This window comes from Pteronotus mesoamericanus, unplaced genomic scaffold (genome assembly GCF_021234165.1).
Source record: "Pteronotus mesoamericanus isolate MK-2021 breed Mesoamerican mustached bat unplaced genomic scaffold, CSHL_Meso_final contig_73, whole genome shotgun sequence".
Taxonomy (NCBI): Eukaryota; Metazoa; Chordata; class Mammalia; order Chiroptera; family Mormoopidae; genus Pteronotus; species Pteronotus mesoamericanus.
The window spans coordinates 13,271,680-13,296,774 of NW_026555245.1; the positions used below are offsets into that span (position 1 = coordinate 13,271,680).

General features: G+C 35.6%; 1 protein-coding gene across 2 annotated transcripts in view; it reads left to right on the forward strand.

Annotated features, from left to right (window-relative positions):
• ALDH1A1 (aldehyde dehydrogenase 1 family member A1) overlaps positions 1-25,095 on the forward strand; it is a 131,087-nt gene that overhangs the window by 96,776 nt on the left and 9,216 nt on the right. For both annotated transcript variants that reach the window (XM_054583020.1, XM_054583019.1), the window contains exons 4-11: positions 4,649-4,789; positions 7,349-7,478; positions 9,305-9,366; positions 10,753-10,881; positions 12,494-12,607; positions 16,386-16,488; positions 17,076-17,260; positions 22,398-22,562. In XM_054583020.1, coding sequence (XP_054438995.1) covers positions 4,649-4,789; positions 7,349-7,478; positions 9,305-9,366; positions 10,753-10,881; positions 12,494-12,607; positions 16,386-16,488; positions 17,076-17,260; positions 22,398-22,562 — 1,029 coding nt within the window. The remainder of the gene's footprint in view (positions 1-4,648; positions 4,790-7,348; positions 7,479-9,304; positions 9,367-10,752; positions 10,882-12,493; positions 12,608-16,385; positions 16,489-17,075; positions 17,261-22,397; positions 22,563-25,095) is intronic.

Sequence of the window (25,095 nt, forward strand, 5' to 3'; positions counted from 1 at the left end):
ATGCTCATGGTTGACAACTGCCTAAAATCCAGCACTCTTGTCATCATACTCTTGTTTGGAATGATCTACTAGCATTTGATTTTAAGTAATTATTCTGCTTTTACAATTTTGGTAACAAAAAAAGTAGTAACTTCTAACATTGCTTAGCAAAAGGTAGAAATCTACTAAATTACATAGTCAGAGTAAACATAATATTCTGGAACTGATTTTTTTTTTAACATTTGCATCCTTTATTGTTATTTTTTTCTTTTTTAAAAAATTTATTTATTTTTTCAAATACATTTGTCTCTTCCTTCCCCCCACCACTTTCCCCTGCCCCCTCCTACCCTCCCTCCCTCAGCTCTTCCCCTCTGGTTTTCTCCATGAGTCCTTGCTATATGTTCCTTGACTTTCCCCTTCCCTTCCTTTTCCCCACCCCACTTCCCTCCTTCCCTCTTGTCTCCAGTTGGTTTCTTTTTCTTTCAGTGTTGCTGGTCTTATTTTCCTTGCATCTTTGTATTGTTGGTTAGGTGGAAGTGATTCTTTAGATGATGAGCCAAGAGGTTTTAAGCATTTAATTGATGAGTAGACTGAAACTAACAATGGGCTATGTACTGCCTTTCAATGGTATTATAAAGAAAGGAGGAGGGGCAAGGACAAATGGAGGTCACAAAGCAAAGCACGGATGTGTGTGAGAATTGTTTTCTTTTCACTTCAGTGGTTCTTTTAGGATATATTGACTAATTCTGAAAACTACTTTTAATACTAAAGCATGATGTAACAAATAATTGCTGGGGATAAAAGTGAAAGTTCATTAAAATAAGTGCTATGACAGGTGTAAAAGTGAAACTGATCTAATAATTCTTTTCTCCAAATCTGAATGAATTTAATATGGAAATGTTTAGTCTGAAAATGATAGACGAGTTTAATCCTTCTGCAACTATCCTTAAAAGGCATTTGATATTTTATTATCATTTGAGTTATCTTTGCACAGTCAGCTTTGGTCCCTTACTTCAAAACAAGAACATTTTAAACCCTAAGCAGCAAAAGTGTTATTGGTGGGTGGTGGCAAATCTGATTTAATGTACCAAATTGTGTTCTGGTTAATTAAAAAATTATGACCTTGGAAAATGTTTGCCTGAGAATAAAAATCCAAGAAATGCTAGTACTGGCATTAAAAAAAGAAGACCTTATACCTAATAGTTTTGATTAATGTAAAAGTTTTGTTATATAATTAAATCAATTAAAATGATTTATTATTTAAATATAAGCAAATTATTCATATAAGGAGCATCCTTATAAAAATTAATGTAACATGATGCATTTATAAAATAGGTAACTAATTATTAAATATTTAATAACTGCCAATTGTGGGCATGGAACAGTAGGAAATGTTATAGCTTATAATACAGATAGCAATGTATATATATATTTATTGCAAAGGAGATCATTATCAGCATAGTCTTGCAGAGCTATAAAACTGGCCTTTGGAGTGAGAGGATCAAATTTTGGTTAATGGGTTCATGCTGTATTTCATGCCTTGTAAAACAAGGTTCACGGTGCTTAACTATAGTAGTAATTGTGAGCTTATAAAAAGTTTAGCTTAGTGCTTAAAGCTTAGAAGGCTCTTAACTAGTAGCTATTATTAAGCTGGATTAGTCTGGTAAGGATTGAGGAAGGTTATGATATTTCAGCTGGGTTGTAAAGAAGATATAGGACTTTGAAAGTAAAAGATGTGTGCTGGTAGAACATACTAGGCAAGGAGAATTATGAAAGCAAAGGTGAGGAGTTGTGCCAGATAGAGTAGAAAAAATGTGAACACAGGCTGAAGTGAGGAGGGACCCAAAATGTTGGGCCTTGAATATCAGAAAGAGGAGTTTGGCCTTAGGGCTGTAGGCAAGAAGGGGGCAGTTGCAAATATGTGAAAAGGAAAGTAGTAAAATAAAAATATTTGCAGAAAATTAGCCTGCCAGAAATAGGCAAGACAGTTTAGCGGGGAGAAAAGAATGAACGAAGCTGGGAAGGCTGGCAACAATAAGAGATAACAATGACCTAAAATAATATAGGGCCATGAAAACTGAAGGATTAGAACTGCTGAGAGTTATTTTAAGTTTGTCTTGATGGCTACAACTACAATAGCAATTGCTGCCTTATAATGAACCCTTAATGTAATGTCTGTCACATAGAAAATATGTTTCAAGTGTTACAGTATTTAATCTTCAAGACAACTCTATGAGGTAACATAGCCTCATAGAAAAATAAGAAAAATGAAGCTTAGAGACATCACATCACAATATATTGCACTTCAGAATCTTTTTTTTTTACATTTTACAATATATTGGAGTGCTTCTTTTGTTGTATGTTTCTCTCATTCTATTGGAATTTTCAAAACAGCAGTCTCTTTACATCAGTATTTTATTATTAGCAACCTGATGATAAGAATGCCACAGAACAGAGAATTTAGCAGATCTTTAGAGGATTGGATGGATGGATGGATGGATGGGTGGGTGGGTGGTTGGGTAACTCAAAGATCACATAGCTAATGTTTCTTGGTTCAAAGCTATATAGTAACTATCATTTCTCTATTTCTGTGCCTACAAGATAGAATATAAGATGCAAGAAAAGTAAAAGCATGATTCAAAGGACATGACCAAAAGAACATCTTTATTTATAGCAGCATTATCCAGGGAGATATTTTCCATATGGTGGAGTTACCTGTCTTGAAGCAAGTTTTTCCAGAGCCCAAGATACCTATGATAAGCCATCTTTGTCTAAGGACGATGGCAGAACACTGAACAGAAGGATTCAAATGAATGCGGTGTCACAGAGACCTGTTTAAACACATCACCGCATGTATTTTATAAGCTATGGTATCCACATATCATGCTGGCAATTTCAGGTTCTTGTGGTTTGCTTTTTTATTTTCCAACAGTGCTCTCCAAATATAACTTGGAAAAGGTTAGAATCCATGGCATAAAAAAATGTCCAGATATAAGCAATCATTGTGATTAACTGAATGCCCAAAGTATGATTGTATGTATGTTTCTCAGGAAGGGCAAGTAGTAACGTATGCATTTTATTGTATATAACCATCATTCTCTCAGGTTAGGCAGTGAGATATACAACCCTATGATGTATTATAGTGAAAGAATGTTTGCTTGTAGTTTATAAATATCATCATTTATTCAGACCAGATTATACTTCTACAATTTCTCTCTCACCCCATATCATCTTAGCATGGTGATAAATACTGTAAAAATGTTTATTTGTTTGCACTGTAATTTGCAGACTTGTAAGTTTAGGGTTTCTTTATTGAATATAGCCTAAGGTAGCAGATATTTATTTGAAGTCCATGCTTTCCAAGGAGGTGATGTCATCCTTGAACAGAGTTTAGTTTAATTGTGGGCAACTTAGAAAATGTAGAATAATTTTTCCACTCAGATTTTCATAGGAAATTATATTCTTGCAGAAAGTTGCAACCAACTGGCTTGTAATGTAGTCATGCTTGTGGAGCTTATGTAGGTCCTGTAAGTGGCCAGTTCTATAGGAAAAATTTTTTTTTATGCTTCTAAGGTGTTTACAACTGATTTGAGGGGGTAAAACCAAAACACAACAAACACCAGATGTAGTAATGGCAGAGGTGGTGATTTTTGTAGTATTTATATTCTGTAGCTCAGAAGAGGTCTGACCCGGAACCTGTAGGGAATGGAGTAGTCATGGAAAAGCATGTAACTGAGGTGGACTACCAAAGAACAGGAATATTAAACCCAGTTCATAGAAGAGCGAGAGGGAAGGTAACATGATAAAGGCATGGAGGCTGGACTGAGTGTGGCATTACTTGACGATTTGGCTTTTACTTGAAGTAGTGCAATTTTAAGCAATACCTTGTTGAAAAGAAAAACTTGACCTCTTTACCTAGTCAGGGATTGAAAAGAATCTTTTTGTACCCAGCTGGGAAATGAGAGGTTGTATATACAGACCCTTCTCTCTGCCAGTTTCACTGCCTGTTTAGCTGTATGCCTTTTTTCCACTCCACAAAAGGAATGGACAACATGTTTATAAGGTTTCCTCTTCTACGGCAAAACCAAGTTCTTATTCACCCTTCAATAGGTTCTTCATGAGAGAGTGAGCAGGCCACAGAGTCAGCAGAGGTTAAAGAAGATAGGCACCCTTTTAGACACTGGGCTTTCCCTGGAGCTCGAGTCACCAATGCAGTGGCAAAGAGCAAATGCTCGGCGATCAGACAGGCTCCATGCTGAGCTACTGATCTTGAACAAATATCCTTTCTCTCTTTGTTTCAGTTTCTTCATCTGTAAAATGGGGGGCATATTTATCTCAAAATTATTGAGAATGAAATGAGTTAGTATGTGTGAAGTAATTAAAACCTTACTTGACCTTCGACAAGGACTCAAATGATAGCAGCTCTTAAAATATTATAATGTTTATATCCTAGAAAATCAAGCATGTACTACATGTGGGAAACTTATCTTTCCAAAGATCAGGCTGTAGATGCAATTCCAGTGCACAGGAGTTGCTTTGATACAATGCTCTAGACTTTGAGCTGATGAAGACACAGTGCCTGCTTATGAGGTGCTTTAGTCTATTTTTCATTGCCACTGGATTTATTAATATGTTTAACCTACTGAATTAAATTGCTTTTGACTTACAGGAGGATGTTAACAAAGCGGTGAAGGCGGCACGACAGGCTTTTCAGATTGGCTCTCCCTGGCGTACTATGGATGCTTCAGAGAGGGGACGGCTGCTATACAAGTTGGCTGATCTAATTGAAAGAGATCGTCTGCTGTTGGCAGTAAGTATTTACCAAACTGGGCAAGAGTGAGATCTCTAGAAAACATTCATTGTTTGGATTGCAAGTTGTCTAGATTGCATTGATCATTACATACTCTCCACAAAGAAATCAAAGACACTTTATCTACCAACTTTCATATAGGAACATTACCATTAAGTTTATTCTTAAAGAATAATCTGTGCACTGGTTCTGGATGATAACTTCTACCCCTAAAGAAGGCTCTACAGCCTAAACTGTGATAAACCCCTAGTTAAAACAAATTAAACAAATTTCTTTCTTTTACCCTGGAATTTCTCAGAATGATTAACAAAGTAAAATGCAGTGTGAATATCCTAGAGTAATATACTGGATTTCTCTAATTTACTTGACCACTGACTTGTTTGAGTAGGAAATCTCACAGAGTTTTTTAAAGGTGTCTAGAATATTTCTCTAAAATAAATTTTATTTTTCTGTAATCTAGCCCTCCAATTCAGTTAATAAATAGACACTTTTTCCCTTCCTTAAATGAATGTTTACAATGGTCTTGATTAAATTATGTTATTTTTACAGATGGAATAAAAGAAAAAATTCAATTATTCATGTTTTATAAAAATTATTATTTTTTATACCGCTTTAAAAAAAATTTAGAAGTTAGATGAGTGAGTATATAAAATGGATAGGGGAGATTATTACTTCCTTCTTTATTCTCAAGCAGGTATTACAGTGAAGCCAGTTAAACACAAACCAATGCCAAGATCAGGTTTCAGAGTAAATGGTATGTTTTGAATCTTAAACTCACAGTAACAAAGAGGCTTACATATTTAAAAAATCAACATTAACAATTATAGTTCCTCAAAAGATCATTTATTACATTCAAAGTATATAAAACTATGGAATTGGAGGATATGTACAATAAAACTACATTGACCAAAATATCTTGTAGGAAAAAATAAGAGTTTGCCAAATGTTGGCTTCTCTTATTTATCTGATCTATGGATTATAGAGCATTGACTACCTTTGTCAGCATAAAATCCTAAGGGGGGAAAAAAACAGGCATACAAAAATCATGTTTGATTAAATATTGAGAAACCATACAGTATAAAGCGGGGACAGAAGATTGTATAACAGATGAGGAACAGGTTGAATAGCTTATTATCTGTACATTCCAGCCCCAGAGAATATTAGGTTCCAAAGAGCTTATTAAAGTTCTGCTTGAGAAAGGGAGAAAAAGAGGAGAAAGGTCATCCTATAATGGCTAGGGCAATTGACTAGAAAATGTTGAACTTCACAGCCTGACCATTCAAATAATAATTATGATAACAGTGGCAAAGCTGAGAGTTTCATAATTTAAAATGCTGCTAAAGAAACTGATGGATGAAAGATCCAGGGCTCACTAAGTTTTGTGTGAATTGATTGGTTCTATCCAGATAGAATGCAAAAATTAAAGATGATTATTGAGGAATTATTAATAGTCACTGACACTAAATTGTCACCCACATTTGTATTTTATAAGAGAAATGTTGCTGGAACCCTGAACTGTTTAAGGAGATTAGGTGCCCGTCTCACTAGCTGTGCGTATATCAAATTGTAACCAACTCCTAGAAAGCTGATGACTTGCAGGACACTCAGACTGAGATAGAAGGAGCACTAGGGTTTAGAAACCAGAATCTTACCTTTCTATCCAGATCTTACTACATGACCTTAAGCAAATCAAAGCAAGTCATTTTAACTCCTTTTTCAGTTTCCTTTTTAAGAAGAGGAGGTTAGACAAGATGACTTCTATTTCCAAAATTTTCTAGCTCATCATTATTCAAAATATTAACTATACGAGGTCTGTCTAGAAGTTATCCAGCCATGTAATATGAAAAATAGAAACATTTATTAAAGAAGATACAGGATACAAGAAACATTGTACACAGGACAATGATGCCCCAGTCCTCTTCAAAGTAGGCACCTTGGGACCTCACACAGTTCTCCCAGTCACCATCAGCTGTCCCATTGTGTTTTTCTGAATCTCATTGACAGCCTGAAATCTCTTCCCTTTCAAAGGTAATTTTAGTTTTGGGAAAAGCCAGAAGTCACAGGGTACCAAACCTGAGCTGTAAGGAGGCTGAGTCACCTGGGTAAATTGATGTTTTACCAAAACAAAACAAAACAGAACAAAACTCTGCATGAGACCTGATGCATGAGCTGACTGATGCAAGCTGCCAATCGCCAGTTGCCCACAGCTGCAGCCTTCTGAGTCATCCAAATAGAAATGGTCACAGAGAATTATTCAAGCTTTGCAAAATTTGATGTAGATTCATTGCTCTACTTGCTCAGTCATTTTGAATGTGATGGCTACACAGGACACATGTCCATTCAATGGCATCTACCACCCCCAATGATTAGCACAGTGAAGTCATCATTGTTCACACTTGCACATTCCAGTCCACTCTCCTTGGCTGCCACGTTACATCAATGTCGCCCAAACTGTTATCCTTATAGTAACAATGGTTTGAGCTTTTCTGGGCAAACCTCATATATATTTAATCTAAAAATTTACAGAAGTCTAGATTTGAGGTTTGATTTCTTTTTCAGACAATGGAGTCAATGAATGCTGGAAAATTATTTTCCAATGCATATCTGATGGATTTAGGAGGCTGCTTAAAGACATTACGCTACTGTGCAGGGTGGGCTGACAAGATCCAGGGTCGCACAATACCTACCGGTGAGTAGCTTTGAGAAGCCACTGGGGTGGGGGTAGCAGTGAGGAGATTGCTGTAGAGCTGAATGATTCCAAACACTCTCTTTTCAAGATATCAACCAAATAAGGCAAAATTAGTTTCTTCTTGACTTTGAGACAATGCAGTTCTGAATGTGAAAGTTCAGCTAAGATTCACAGCCAGCTTTTAAAATTGTGTCAGCATAATTGTGCAGAAGATAACACTATCAATATTTTAGAAAATATTAAAGTGAGAACATTCTTATGCTTGATTTACTGACTTAACGCAATTTCTAAGAGCCCAAACTTTTCAAAGCTGGCCTCTGAGATTATTTATGTGGGTTTTGTTTCAATAGTGGCATTTATACCCTTTTTAAGTTGTAATTGTTTAAGCTACTTTGCCTGTTCTGGTGTGAGCCAGTTACGGTCATCTGTGCCTGGTCTAACTCAGTATAGTTACATCAGATTAATTATAATAAACCAATACCATGTTGGTTGTTTTAAGTAACTCCAAAGCAAAATGCGACTGAGTTTACAGCCTTATTTAAGAATTTGTATGAGTGAGTAATTATTTTGTGTTTTAGTGTTTTAGCAGAGCATGCATATAATGGGGTAAAAATATTTTAGAAATATCATTCTGGAACACTTTGTGAGTATAATTTTATTCATACGAACTTCCTGGCTGTAGGAATACAGCACCCCAGGCCTGGTCCTGGTGGGCATTGACGATGCTATTAGAGCATCCGCAGGTTGGGAGTGAGAGCCAGGAAGTGGGAAGGGGAGAGTGAGACCATGGTAATGCCAAGAAACGTGGCTATTTTAGAAACTCTTACTTAAACCTTTGACAAACGGGCAGAGGCCATTTAAAGTACCAATAGATTTTGATAAGGAGGCTTCTTGCTATGATAACCAAGAAACTTTTGTGGGAACTAGAACAGAGAACACAAAACACAGTGTAACCTTGGGATGCCCACATCAAATTTTGACGCATATGAATCAATCAAATCCAGACTGAAAAGAAATGCCTTTTACTTCAGGCATTTTCTTCATGGATTAAGAGAGTTTGTTTTTATAGTTTGGTAGGCAAGCAAACAAACAAACAAAAAGATTTTGGAACAAGCCAGTAGGACAGATTTAATGTTTGTAAGAAGATGTATTTGTAATTCTGCTCCTTTTCAATTTTACCATTGTTTAAATTTTATTACTTAAAAAAACTCCACCCTGAGTGGTGTGGCTCAGGGGTCTGAGTGCTGGCCTGCAAACTAAAGGTGGCAGGTTCAATTCCTAGCCAGGGCACATGCCTGGGTTACAGCCCAGGTTCCCTAGTAAGAGACATGCTAGAGGCAACCAATAGATGTATCTCTCACACATGGATGTTTTTCTCTCTCTCTTTCTCCCTCCCTTCCTCCGTCTCTAAAAAAGAAAATAAGTAAAAAAATTCCATTGTTACTGGTAGGACTTAGTACTTCCAGAAACAGAACTTAAACTGTTCTTTTCTTAGTCACATACCTTTTCCTTTCCTTTCTCATGAAAGAAAGGAAACTTTGAGAATAAGGATGATTTAGAAAACAGTCCTCCTATATGGTGAGCTAATTAAATATCTTTCAGGTCTTTTCCATTTTTGCATTTTAGCTTTGGCCTAATTCAGTTTTATGGTTCCTCTCATTTCAAATTATTATCTGAGGGCTCAAATTTGTATTTTGTAAATAGTTGGAGATGTCTTCTTTTTATGTTATTGTTGTCTATACCTTTGTCTCACATTAGCCCCAAACTAACATTTCACGAATGTCAATCTCATTTGTCTATAAATGATTGTGTGATTTCTTTTCCAGATGGAAACTTTTTTACTTATACAAAACATGAGCCTATTGGTGTGTGTGGCCAAATCATTCCTGTAAGTTGGTCTCCTATATGACATTCGATCTTAAAAAGAAAATGAGTTCTAATTTTATTTCATTTGGTAATGAAGTTTTCTCCAGCATAAATGGATGCTTAGATATTTGCTAAATTTGCAGCAAATGTAGTAACTGTTGAACTTATATCTCCCTGTGACTGAACTCCTTGGATATCAGTTAGACAGTCCAGAAACTTACCTATATACTGTATATTTTTTAGTGTGTTTCAATATTACAGCATCAAAAAATCTTGACCTTTTACTCAATGGTTGTTTTTAAAATGTTGTATTATATACTCTTTTTGAGACTCTCTGTTTTTAAAAAGCAGTATTACACACTCATTTCATATACTGAGTGAATTTTTAAAATTAAAATGGAAGAAGCTATTGGAGCACGTATGGAATATCCTCACTTACAGTCTTTGACACTTCAAATTCTTCATGGAGAAGATAATATTTTTAAGCAAAATCATAAAGATATTCTTTTAAGCCTAACAAATAGGAAACTAGCTAAATGATTTCACTTTAACTAACATATTCAAAAGGCCAAATAAAAAGATGATTAAATGTCCTAAAGTTTTAGACAAAGAATAGTAATGACTTATCTTCTGCTTCAAGGAGATTGAAATGTATACATGTCAATATTTTGAATGAGACTTATTCATTCAAAAATTCAAATAAAGTCCATAAAAACTGCACAATCTCAAATACAATTAATAGCTAATATTTACTATTACGATGAACTAGTCCCTGTGTTAAATATTTGACCCACTTTCTGTATGAATTCCCAGGACAACTTTCTGAGGTAGAGAAGACTTATATCAACCCTTATAGATGATGAACTCATGCAGAGAGAACATGCAACTTGTCTAAATTCACATGGCTTGTTGGTGGTTGGGCTGAGATTTGAACCAAGCTCTCACCCTTCCCACCCTAGACTTCTTTGTCTTTGTCTTAAAAATAAATTCTACTAAATATTATTGTGTAAACAGTTACAATAATTGATCTACATACAGAGAGGGAGGAATAATCACATTTTTAAACACTTACAGATCACTTACAATATGTTTAATAGTAAGCTTGACTTTCAAACCACACAGTGATTTCTCTTTCTCTTTTTTCCTGGTAGAAAAAGCTTAATGTAACAGTGCTTGATAATGTGTTGTGACTCCCTCGTGCTCTTCTTCTGTGTCTAGTTTCTTTGGAACTTCTTAGCATTTATGAGTTGCTTTTTAGCAATGTACTTAATTAGAATACCCCAGATGATTAAACAAAACTATGACAATTATTATTTAACATCTACAGGAAGTGTATAATGTAGAAGTTAGATCAGTGAATGTGACTTTCAGCAATACAAAGACTTTATTGTTACCTATTGCTTTCTAGTGGAACTTCCCATTGGTTATGTTAATTTGGAAGATAGGGCCTGCCCTGAGCTGCGGAAACACTGTGGTTGTCAAACCAGCAGAGCAAACTCCTCTCACTGCTCTTCATGTGGCGTCTTTAATAAAAGAGGTAAGTTTCCTAAATCAAAATATGCACAAAACTCAGGAGTTCTAATTAACAATGGGAGGACCTCATTGACTGCCACTGTAAACCGCGCGACCTGCCCACAGTTCCTGTCCAGCGGTGCAGGCACCCTGAGCATGGCTGCCAGCTGGGGTCTCTGCGGGTGTTCAACCCCGATGAATCTCTGCCCAAATGGGACAGGAAGCCAGATTCAAAGGCTTCATGGCAGTCACCTCAACGTCACATTTTGGTTTCTCTAACCCAACTCTCATGAATATCAATTCGTGTTAAAATTGATTTAACTTCCTTTCAAATGTTGAAATGTAAGTGGGTTTATAACTGCCACAGATGGCCTGGAGTTTCTGCAAATTTGTTTAAACTAGTCCATCTGAAGTTTGGAGACCTGTGCGCCAATATGATACAATAGCTTGTAATATTGGGCCACGTTATTTTAAATACATCTACCCATGAAGGGATATGTTGATATTCCTTTTTCTGTTGTGGTTTCCTCTAAACATACCATGCTGGTTACTAGAAACATAAACTTAGGGATATTAGGAATGAACTCATATTTTAAAAATACTCTTCACTTCAAATTTTAAAAAGTCAAAAGAGAGAGCAGATTTATGGTTGCTGGAGAGGAGAGGGTTGAGGAACTGGGTGAAAACAGTGAAGGAAGTAAGAAGTACAGATTAGTAGTTAGAAAATAGTCACAGAGGTATAAAGTACAGCATAGGAAATATAGTCAATAATGTTGTAATGGCTGTGAATAGTACCAGGTGGGCATCTGAAACATTGGGGAGAACATTTTGTAAAGCATATGGTCATCTAAACATTATGCTGTACACTAGAAAGTAATACAAAATAATATTGACTATAAACTGTAATTGAAAAATAAACATTTATAAAAGGAGAGCAAAGGTTGGTGAACGGGGACAAAGAGGAGGGGGAAATGAGGGATATCTGTAATAGTGCCAACAATAAAAAAAGAAAAAAGAAAAAAAATCAAGGTATTTTGATGCAAATAACATGCAATTTTAATGTGCCAATATCAGTTACCACACTGTTTTCTACCTGATAATTCTTTAACTAGGAATAAAATCAATCTGAGAAGCTTAATCATGAATGGATGATGGTTCTCATCTAACACTGTACTCATTAAATAATGCCAACGGGAATTTGCAACCCAGTTGGTATGCCCTGAACAATCAACAGCTAGAAACTAAAATGTGGGGTCCCTTTAGCTTCTTATTTTTGCTTTCTTTTTATGTGAGTAATTAACCAAGCGTTTCTATACACACTATCCTTTTGTATTACTATTGTGCAATTTTATAGTTCACTGGATCAATGAACAATAAAAGTCAAACATAGATTTACCCTGAACAGAAATGGTCCCTCAACTATCACTGAGGTTATTTTAACTGGGTCAACAAATGAAATAATAATAATAATAATAGTAATAGTAGTAGTAGTACTAATAATAAAGCCACTTAAGTGAATCTTTTTTGGTATAGAAACTCATAAGTTTAACAAAGTAGCAGCTTGGATCTCATGTTCTCCTCTCTTTTGGAAATGAATTCTCATTTCTGTCATAACTTTTTTACTTTGCCTCTTTTAGGCAGGGTTTCCTCCTGGAGTAGTGAATATTGTCCCTGGTTATGGACCTACTGCCGGGGCCGCCATTTCTTCTCACATGGATGTAGACAAAGTGGCCTTCACTGGATCTACAGAGGTAACATCATTTACTGAGGCCGGGAGTTAAGAATGTCTGCATTTCCAGCTGTCAGAAGCATGTTTTATGTAACTGTTTAAAAACCGACATTTGCTTAAAACAAAAGTTCTTGCTAATGATTTGTTTCTCATTCTAACTTTCAAACATGTTTATAGAATATAAGCAGATGTAGTTGAGATGAAACGAAATACCTATTACCAACTTAGAAGGACTGAAGTGAACTGTTTCCAGTGTGTTCATTATTTTTCCTGATGAGAAATAGAACCAATTAGACCTTGTTGTATGATTAGGTAAAGTTTATGATAGAAAATATAAATTAGGCTACAGTGATTTGTGTGAATAAATGTAATTTTATCCTGTAGATTATAAACTTAAATAGCAGAGCCTTGCCCTTAGCTCCTTATTTGGGACTCTCTCTTCTACGAACATTCTGAAAGGCCAGCAGCTCAGCCTCCCCGGATGTGGCTGCTGGCCCAGACTACCTTTTCTGCCTCTCTGGCTCTGCCTCTCTGTCTCTGCCTGGTTAAAGCACAGGGTCCCGCCAGGGGCACTGCAAGGAGGGGCAAGAGAGAGAGGAGATCCCGCCGGAAGGTGGAGTTTGGGAGAGTGGACTCCCACCTGTCCAGATGATTTTCTATTGCAAACAAAAGAAAGTGGTAAAAGCATATTGTATGAAGGAAAAAAAAAATTAAGTGATTTTTATTAGATAATATAACATTGTCAGATGTTAATATAAAATATAATACATGCCTCTTACAGGTATACAGTATAGAGGATGATGAGTGAGAATAGCCCTTTCTTGTAAAGCTGTTGCCAGGAATAAGAAACAAGGCAGGATGTGGGAGGATATAAAGATGTGTATGAAGGGAGTTCGCTGTAAGGGAGTTCACAGGAAGGAATAATGATGTTTAAATGGGAGCTATGACTTGCTCTGCTTTTGAAGAAGGGTTAGTTTTTTTTAACTTCCTGAAGACCAAGAGGCAAAGACATTTAGATACTGAGGAAAAATTAATTGTAACACTTCATACTCTGATTAGACACTCCAATATAAAGAAACATTTTCATAGCGAACTAAAATGATAGAAAATCAAATTTTCTTTTTCTTGATCTTTTTAAAAATAGGTAAATATATATATTTTCGGTTTAGTTTTTAAAATAGATACAGAGTGAAAAACATTTAGCACCCTACCGAGTACTCAAGAAATGACACAGTTATTATGTGTGTTCAATGCATTTCCATTTCCTTATTCCTTCCCTCGTTCTTTTTTTTCTCACACTGCTTTTGAAATTGTGAGGGGAAAGGTAATCACTTCCTAATCATCCCATGTGTCTTTTCATTCCTCCAGGCTTTTGCTTATAAGAGACCACAATGGCTCCCACCACATGTTACCTCTCTGGCTTTCTCTGCAGTCCCAGAAGCCTCCTGAATTTTAAAACCCCCCATCTGTGTTCCTATTGGCCATAATATGTAATTATTATAGTGTATGCTCATTGCTTTCTCATGTGCTCTCTTCTTTGCTGACTATCCTCAAAGATTATCTTATTCATTGTTACCTCCAGAAACCAGTTCAGTAACTCCATCCAAATAGGTATCAAAAAAAAATTACATTTACTAAGATGATTTTTGAAGGCACACACAAAAAAATCAACCTTTCTGAATTCTTTTAGCTTCTGGTTTGTTACCTGGCAGGTGGGGAACTTACAAAATGCCATAAAAGCAGCAAACTATGGATTACATTTGTTGTGGTGATTGTAGCAATGAATCTCATTCTAAAAATGCTTCTGGCAAGGTGTGAATTTTAATGTCCCAGTGGATTAATTTAAAACACAATCCAACCCACATAGTACAGGATATAATAAGTTAAAATATTTTCATGAGCATTTGCTACTTCTTCCCCACCTGGCAATGCCACAATTTCATGACGCATACTGTTTACCATAATCTTAATAGTTCTTATCTTTTCTTCATTGCAAACTTCTTTGGAAAAAAATGATGAACCTTTACATTTTTTGCAATTAAGGGAAGAAAATCATAAGACAAAAATTGGTGTTTCTTTGTTTTGGCTTTAGGGGAAAATGCAAACAAACCTGTTTATTTGCCATGTGAACTGGCACTAAGCAAAGGTGTGATCTTTCTGCTTCACTTACACTTCTAACCATTCTTCATACTAGTTCCTTTGACATTGGTAGCTGTTGGAAGAATGCCTCCAATCTTACTTTTTTCCCCAGGACAAAAATTGTCTACTTTAATAAAGTTTCCCCAGTAAATCTTTCTAAGAAAAATAATAAAAGAAAAAACAATGCAGAAAAAGTGTGTAGGAAATTCAAAATGCAAAAAGCAAGGGATATTATCTAGGAAACAGGAAATTCCTAATTGCCTTAAATGAAAATACACTTGTTTAAAGTTGTCATAAGAAGTATGTGTGGAAGGAAAATGGGATACAAGAGAAATTTCAGACAGGGTTTCCCCAAAGCAAATCTATTTTTACTTTATTTTATTAATTTTAATGGTTTGATTTAGTCCCATAAATCTTTAAAGAAGATGAAAACATTATCAATTTGATTAATGTTCTACTCTGCAATGCAGTCAGTTCAGTAACCACATAAAATTTAAACATATATTCAGCAAGCATCTACTTATCTTTGTTCAGCTGGGATAGAAACTTTTTATTAAAATCCGATGTGTTGAGAAGGAAATGAAATCCAGAGAATATAAGAAGCAAATTAAAATGACTCCTCTTTTTTTTTTTTAAATGCAAAGACCATTTTAGAGCATTAAGACTTTAATAAAAAAGAATAATAGCTATAATACAGGCCAGGTTTCAGAAATGGGAAATAAAAACAAGTACATAAAATAATCTTGATGGGAAAAGATCCATTAAAAAACATTAAAACAATGTCTTTCTCTGAAGAGAGGCAATTAGCATTAAAGAAGAAACCAGAAGAGTAGGATTCCAAACTAACTGAAATAACAGCTCAGAGCACATCTAATTTCGTTCTTCTAACTCCACTGTTCAAAGGTGTAGGAGAGAGAGAGAAAGGTCTGTCAGTCCATTAACAGTTAAGTGAAGTCACTGTAAGAGGCAGTGCTGAGAAGGGGTGTGCAGAAATAGAATACTGTCACTGCTACCAAGGAGGTGACATCTGTTTGGGAATTGGTATCTATACAAATAATACAATCTGAGGGAGTTTTTGAAAGTCTTCATGAAGTCCATAGGAGGTCAGAAGAAGAATGGGTTATGTCCACGTAGAGTCATCAGAGAAGGATTCAAAAATAAGCTAAGATAGAAGCTGGACCCCGAGGAAGGGCAGTCCTGGAAGCAGCCCAGGTCAGATGGGCACCTAATGAGGAAGAGACAGAGGAGATTCAGAGGGTGGTGACTATGCCAGTTAGTCTGGATAGAGTTTTCTAGATTTCAGTAGAGGATAAAAAGTCAAATATGCAAGTTACATTGGAGGAAGATATGTCAAATCTATCAGTAGAAAGAGGTTCTGCTTAAAGTGAAAAAATAACCTCTTGTCTAGCCATGTACATCAAGATTAGCTTTTGTATTTTATATCTCTCTTCTCATGAGCATTTTTTTGATTCAGCACATAGTCATGCTTGGATGAAGGAGCCTTTGACATATGAAAGTGCCAAATCTTGAAAAATGCTTTTTAATGTTTCTGTCGAATGAAACTTAACTATGAGAAACACTTCATATGAATTTAGAATATTAACTAAGCCTGCATTCATGAGAGCAGATTAAGCCTCCTCTTTTGGAATGCTCCATTTCAGGTTGGCAAATTGATCAAGGAAGCAGCTGGGAAAAGCAATCTGAAGAGGGTGACCCTGGAGCTCGGTGGAAAGAGCCCTTGTATTGTGTTTGCTGATGCAGACTGTGAGTAGAGGCCACTTGTTAATGTTTCATCCTTCATCCATTTTGGTGTCTGGTAATGTCACAGAGTGGACTTGAAATTTACAGTGTTTGCTTCTAATGTCAAGGTGTAAGGCATTAATCAGAGTCCAAAATTACTCTTGAAAATCTCTTAAATTGTCCTAAAATTATAACTTTAGAGAAGTCTAACAGAGACACCATTTCTTTCTGCTTTCAAATAGATTACTCTTTACCCAACTGAACTCTATATGAACTAACTGTTTTACATTTAGGAGCCATAATATATATTTTTAAATTCCATACCTTTAAATATTATCATCATATTAAGAATAGTGAGATACCCTCAGACATATTGAACTGAGGCCAACAACCACATTTATTCAGATTATACTATCTGTTGCTGTCATTTCAGAATCAGAAAGGATTAGAAAGGTTCATTTGTCACCTGGCTGATAAGGGGCAGAGTATATTGAATCAATATCTGACTACATGACTCATGATTTTTCTGTAATACCATATTGCCTCTGAGAAATATGTATAAAAATATATTTTTAAAAATCTCTCCATTAATATGAATGTCTTCTTTGCAGTGGACAGTGCCTTTGAATTTGCACACTACGGGTTATTCTACCACCAGGGCCAGTGTTGTATAGCTGCATCTAGGCTTTTTGTGGAAGAATCAATTTATGATGAGTTTGTTCGAAGGAGTGTTGAGCGGGCTAAAAAGTATGTTCTTGGGAATCCGCTGACCCCAGGAGTTAATCAAGGCCCTCAGGTGAGTATGCAGTAAAGGAATAGCATTCTCTGGGGACAAGAATAAAGTATCCCTTTGAGTACTACTTTTTATTGAATAGTATTACTTTCCAGATACGTATCTTCCTAGGTAACAACACCATATTGGTTTGATTAAAAAAAGTAATTAATCCCAACAGTAAAGAAAATGTCCTGTTTTTGTGTTACCTGGTTTTTATGTCTAAGAGTTTAAGAGTCATGATGAGAATAAGAGATGTGAAAAAAATAACAAACGATATAAATTTTTTCTTTTCTTCAATCTGCATACCTCTTGATTTCCATATATAGTTTTCTGTCCACTTTGAAGTTCTTGCAATTCTATTATATATTTCTTCCTTAGAATCAGTCCTTTGCCTCAGCTTCCTTCTCACAGAGAGAAGCACCTAGCATGTCTCTAAATTCCCTTCACTCTCTTCAGTTACTCTAATGGTGATCTCAGTGTCCTAAAAGGCCTCAAGTTCCTGGGTTTGTGGCAAACTTCTCATTTTAGTTGTTAAAGACCAATCATTCCCCTAGGGTTCCCCTTTTCTTCTGCCTACTTATAACATTATCAGGAAGAGTCTCTCTCTCTCTTTAACTCTTTCTCTCTCTTATCCAAAGCACTCCTTTTCCTCTTCATTGCCCAGTTCTCTATTTATTGTCTGTTATGGAAGCTTCTGAATATTTGGCTGTAAATTTACTCTTGCTCTTCGAGATCTTGATTTATAGCCGTGGGGGACAATTTTGCCCCCCACCAAAGGGATAATTGGCATTGTTTGAGACATTTTGGTTGTCACAACTGGGGGTGAGGAGTGATTCTATAGGCATGTAGTGGCCAGAGATATTACTGAACATCTTACAATGCATAGGAGAGCCCCACAACAAAGATTTATCTGGCCCAAAATGTCAATAGGGCCACTCTAGAGTCTACATGTTAAGTTCAGAGGCTTTATTCTTTAACATTAAAAAACATACACTGTTCTACACTGTTGATTTGGAGGGGAAAATGTTATTCTTGATTTATTCACTAAACCAAAAGTAAATTTGATTAACTAAAATTTAATGAACACTACTATCCACTAAACCCTGGGATAGGTACCTGGCAATGCCTTAAGAAGCAGATTATGCAACCCGACTTCATGGAGTTTATAGTTGAGATAAGTTAAAGGGCTGTCTTGTGGTTCCCTGCTCTACAAAATATCCTAGCAGGAAAATCTTAGGAGTTAGGCAATGCCAAATATTCAGACATAAAAGCTCAAAAATAACTGACAAACTAATAAGTTGTTAACATTATCCCCTTATACTTTGTATTTATCTTGAGGTCAATGAGTACATAGAAATAGTTGCTAATTTTGACCATATTTGGTAACTTTTCAGTTGGATGCCAAGACATACCTTAACTTCAATTTTGGTTTGTCTCCTAGTCTAAAAAAGAATGGAATTCTACATTTTCATTATTTCTCTCTCCAAATAGCTATCTATACATTTAGCGATGCAATAAAAAACACTTTTTCTACTTCCCACTTAACATATTGGTAGAAGATGATGATAGATAGATATATAGATAATAAATAGATGAAGTTAAGGGAAAGGAAGGAGGGGAAGGATGGAATGGGAGGTGTGGAAAGGGAAAGGGAGAAAAGGGGCTGAAAGAGAATACCTAAGATACCTAACATTAAACATTGTTGGGCAATACTTTCCCCTCATTAGGCGTCTCTTAGTATACCTTATTATTTCTAAAAGAAGGAAATTAAAACATACTCAAAGAAAATTTTTACTCATAGACTTCTTAAGTAAATTATACAGTGATTTTACTGCCTAATGTAAGATTTAATTTCTATAAATGAACAGATTTTTATCACAGGTGGCACTGAATAAGAATAAGTAGATATCTTGGGACTTTCAGAAGTAAAAGGCTGAAAAGCCCTTTGCGGCTTATTTACTCTTAAAAATACTCCTTTGTTGTCATAAGAAAGAGTTGATAGAAAGAGACATTTATTCACTAAGCTATATATAAATATATATACACTATATATCATATATTATATAAATTCTTTATTGATAAGATGCCTTTCCAATTTGATTTCATAGACAAAATATGCATTTACTTAAGAATTATAAAAATCAGAATATCATTTGGAAAATAATTGATGATATCCATATAATGTGCTAACATCATAGCAATGTCACTAGTGTGAAGAGATGGACTTTTAAGTTAGAGGCCAGATTTAAAATCTAACCTCCCGGAGGCTCTCTTTTCTCATCTGTAAAACGGGAGATAGTAATAGCAATATTTAGGGGCCACTGTGCATTGAGATGAGATAATCTATATAAAGTATCTATCTGTGTGTTTGGTTCATGGCACATATTCAAATTCGTGTTAAATAAATGAAAATAACATGCTTCTATTTATACCTATGGTGACAATTACCATCATGGACCAGTAACTTCATATATCTACTTTTATTGCTCTTAACGGTCTATGGTTTCCAAATAAGTTGAGGGCTGTCATTTCTCAATCTGTTTTCTTTATCAACCCATCAACCCCAAGGAATCAAAGAATTTGCACATTCAAATGCATCAAAATATATGCTTGAGATTATTGCAACAATGTCATGCCCCATTACATTTCATAGACTAGCCCATGAGCTAATAATGGTCCATCACACACTAAAGAGCCTCTGCTACATGCTAGCATTATTGAGAAGTTCCTGTGGTCCAAAAGGAAGGCCAACTTCAGATATGGTCAATCTGAAACCTTCTGAAGGTTTATACTTAGAGTGAATCAAAATTAGCCAGACTAAACGGAATACGTCCCTAAGCATAACAGAAAATTTCTGTCACTAGTCCTAAACCAGTACAATGTTCTCATTTTTTCCCATGTATTTGAATCACCTGAGTATCTTGTGGAAATGAACAGTTTGATGCCTTTTGTCTGGAATGGGGCTATCAACCCACAGTCATTGGGGCCAATTCAACACCAACAAGAATCCTTAATTTGGGGTGCAGTGAAGAAGAAACCTTGACCCAGGGCAAACAGCTCAACTGTGATACAGCATGGCTGTGAGAATAGTACAGTTGTGTAACAGCTCAATAGTGTCATAGCTCGATAATAAAACACCATAGTTGTGAGGTGCCCCTGGGGTAAGTTCCCTCTCTGGCTAGACAGTTCTCCTGTGCTCTGTTCCCCTCTCCTTGCTTTACTCCGAGACTTCTTTGGTGTTTTCAGCTATAGCCAGGGAAACACAGTCTTCTCTCTTCAGTGGAAAGGAAAAGTGCGTTCCCAAGCCAGCGGGGAGCTGGCTTATATAGATAAGTTCTCACCTCTGCTCCCTGATTTGTTCATCCTCATGGAAGATAGGATTCTAAATCCTCATAGTTTGGTCCAAAAAGCACTGTTCTGATTGGTCAAAATGGAGCTTCTCTGATTGTTTGGTGAAGATGCTAATGGGGCTATAGCTGTGCAGCTTCAATCAGACAGGAAAAGTCTCAGTCCCTTTGGTTGAAATACTATTCCAGGAACTCCTTTATAAGGGCTGGGTTGGCCAGCAGAAACAGAGTGCAGGAGGCAGGCAGTTCAGTGCATGCTTCTCCCTGAAACTCAGTTTGCCTGAGAGGCCCCTGTGTAGAAATGGCTGCTATGCTCTGTTTTTTAAATTAGATCCCAGTTAGGCACCAGGGTCTTTTCTTAGTAAGTATTTCTTTTCTCAGGGTTCATAGGCCCAGCAAGCACATTTTGCTATAACATAGTCCTGGAGCTGCTGGTTGTATGACCACATTGCCAGTAACCAGACATTAAAACATAAGTTTCTGTATTCTTTGAAGTTAGTGACCATATAAGTTTTCTAACAAACAAATCCTTTCAGCCTCTATATGTTCATGCATAGTCAGGACTGGATTGCCTCCAAATATCCACTATGGTCACAGAAATAGGAAAAGTTCTGACTTGGGAAATATTAATAAATAATGAGATAAAACCAGGAGGAAGAAAGAAAGAAAGAAAGAAAGAAAGAAAAAAGAAAGAGAGAAAGAGAGAAAGAAAGAAAGAAAGAAAGAAAGAAAGAAAGAAAGAAAGAAAGAAAGAAAGAAAGAAAGAAAAAGAAAAGAAAGAAAGAGAAAAAGAAAATCATGGTTTTTGGAGGCATAGGCAGAGAAATATATTGGAATAGATCAGAGAAGCTTTGTGTAGAAGTACCCAGATACTTGTCTATTGAAAATCTAGAATATCTTAGCCAGGCAGAACTACCTTACCTCACCTGTTAGTCTGATGGTAGTAAATATTATGCAGTAATTTAAATATTACCTCTTATTAAACTACCACCACAACTTCCTTGACCTGCTGGAAGTGAAGGAACATTTTATTTTTTGGAATATTCAATTAAATATTAAGCAACATTGTACTGAATATTGTGCCAACTTTAGAAAATAGTTTCTAGTTTCAAATAGCATTTAATGTAATTGGGTATGGTTACTGGGTTGTATGCAGTTAGAACTTTAGAAAAGCTTTTACTGGGCCTTGGAAGAGGGGAGAGATTGCAGAGTCAAAGAAGAAAATGAACATTTTTTAAGCAGTGAAAAAAGACAAGTTAGACTGGCAAGAGGCTCTCATCTTAACTCCTTAATCTCTGAAGATTTTCCTTTAAAATTTAACCTCAATCACACCTGAGACAAAACAGCCTTCACCAGTGGCTTGTTTTCCAACTGCCATGTCTAATTCAACCCAGTATCAAAGTTCTTTTTTCCTCTTATCACTCTTTTTATTTCAGTTGGACTACAGTTTCCAGGTAAGTGTGCTTGATTATTAATAGGCATTCCTTCCAGTGTAAATAAATGACAGTCATATGAGAAGGTTTATATGTGTTCACAGTGGCAATGTGCTTTTCTTATATAACAGTAGTAAAATAAATACTCAATACAAATCTCTATCTTCAAGGTTCATGAGAATGTCATTAAAAATGTCTTCAAAAGTCATAAGAGTAAAATATACCCAAAGAATGAATCTGAGCCTTTTTCAGCTGTTTTGATTATTTGACTTAGCAACTATATCCTAGCATTCTGAAGGCCTCAGTTAAAGGCCACATAATGTATTATTTTTAGAAATTGCTTATTTGTTTTCTTTCCATGTGGTATTTTTCAAATAGATTGACAAGGAACAATATCAAAAAATACTTGAACTCATTGAGAGTGGGAAGAAAGAAGGGGCCAAACTGGAATGTGGTGGAGGTCCATGGGGAAATAAAGGCTACTTTATCCAGCCCACAGTTTTCTCTAATGTTACAGATGAGATGCGCATTGCCAAAGAGGAGGTAAATGGTTTATATTCTTCTATTCCCTCTATTGCCATGTTTTGTCTGCATGTACACAGTGTCTCTTTTAAAGTTCTCAGCTCTTTGAACATCTTTCTCAATAAATGTTATTCTTTATTTCTACTACTGGTAAAGGTTTAGAGTTTTGATCCAGAACAAAAATAGTATGGAATTCACTGGGCAGACCAAGAATATCCAGCCAAACACAGATCATGATGCTTAATGATGTCTAGGTGATTCCTTCACCGATTTAAAGAAATGAAAAAGAAAATAGTGTTTGCAATGTTGCTTTTTCTCTTTTGGAAGTAAAATATTTCAAAATAATTGGAAAAGATAAAATTATATGCAGTTTTTAATAAATTTTTATTTTGAGATAATTGTAGATTTAGTTACTGCTGAGAAAGTAATACAAAAACATCCCGTGTCTTTACCCAGTTTCCGTCAATGGTAACATCTTGCAAAACTATAGTTTCACAGCAAGTATATTAACATTGAAAGAGTCAAGCCACAGAACCATAATTCACTACCACATGACTCCCTCATGTTTCTCCTTAATAGCCAAATCCATGTCTCTCCTACCCCACCGTGGTTTTTCCATAACCATAAATCTGTTCTCTATTTCTATAATTTTGTCATTTCAAGATGTTAAATAAATGAAATCATATGTCATGTGACCCTTTTGGATTGGCTTTTTATCACGTAACATAAATCTCTCTATATAGATTCCTCCAGGTTGTAGCATGTAAGTATAGTCCTTCCTTTTTATTGCTGAGTAGTATTCCATAGCATGGACATAGCACACTTGGTTTAATCATTCACCTATTGAAGAACTTTTGGGTTGGCTGTAGTTTGGAAATTCTATGAAAAATGCTGCTATAAACATTGGTGTACAGGTTTTTGTGTAAACATAAGTCTTCACTTCTCTGGGATAAATACCCAGGAGTATGATTGCTGATTCATATGGTAAATGCAGCTTTTTAAGAATCTGCCAAACTATTTTCCAGAGTAGTGAAAAGATTTCACATTCCCATTGGTAATGCATGAGTGATACAGTTTCTCTCTATCTTCGTCAATATTTGGTGTTGTGACTAATTTTTATTTTAACTATGATGATAGGTATATAGTGATAGCTCATTGTTACTTAAATTTGCATTTGCTAATGGTGTTAAACATCTTTTCTTGTGGCTTATTTGCCATCTGGTACCTTCCTTAATGAAGTGTTTCTTAATGTCTTCTGCCCATGTGCCAATTGGATTGTTTAATTTTTATGTTGAGTTTTGAAAACTCTTTGTATATCCTAGTACTAGTCTTCTGTTGGATATGTGGTTTACAAACAGTGTCTCCCTTTCTCTAGCTTGTGGTTTCATATTCTGAGCAGGGTCATTTTCAGAACAAAAGTTTTTAATTTGGGGGCAGTCCAATTTATTCATTTTTCCTTTTATAGATAGTGCTTTTGGTGTCAACTCTATGAACTCCTCATTTACCCAGAAATCCAAAGGCCTTCTCCTGTGTTTTAGAAATCTGATCATGATATTGTGAACTGAAAACTAGATACATAGCAACTACTGTAATAAACAAGTTAATATCTTACATAATTTTAATTAAACATGGCACACGGCCCCAGGCTCCTACTTTGAAGTAGCCACAAGCTGTTCTATGAATATTGTAGGAAAATAATAAATGATTCCTTAATTGAAGTCTTTTCCTAGTTCTTTCTATCTGGTGTTAACCAAGATAAGCAAGAATCACAGTTCTAATAAGATGAATATTTGTATGTAAGTACAAAAGTTGTAATTCAGTGGAGGGCATAAATTGATATGGAGGAGAAAAAAAGTTGTTTGATTATCCACATGCATTTGCTTTTCTGCTTTTCCTATTTGTTTCCTGTTTGCAGATCTGGTTCTGCACTTTCTCACTAATGTGATGATGATAGTAGGTGCCCCCTCCTTTTTATCCTTCCTGATTTTTGCCTCCTCTACTTTACATTTCCCAGAAAATTCTGGTAATGGTTGTAGGAGACTTTCTTTCCTTTAATTTCAATATATGTCTTATGGAAAAATAATATAGGAGTTTAATTTTTAAGAGAAAGCCCAGCTGGTTTTCTCCCAGCAGGAGGTAAGATGCAGAAGAAATTGAGTTTGGACTGCACTAACTAGAGAGTTCAGGAAAAGTGAAAAGGTTCAGACTGAAATGAGCAAACTGTGATTTTTGTCTCCTGTCCTGTGATTACAGTCATTATCAATGAACTCATGCTTTGGTTCATACAGAGTGCATAAGGATTTAAGCTTTTACAGTAATGAATCATTTTGTTTGGTGTATATGACTTGAAAAAGATTTGACTGAAGACTAAAATCTGAACAAAAATTTATATTAATTCAACTAATTTGGTTGATTATGAAAAGATCTAAAACCAACATAATACTTGATATTTCAGCTGATGGTAAACTGATATTTAAAACGCTATTATAAATCATCGCCAACTCATTTATCCAGTAGAACAAACATTGCTTTCTCGGGTTTGCTGTTTATGTAA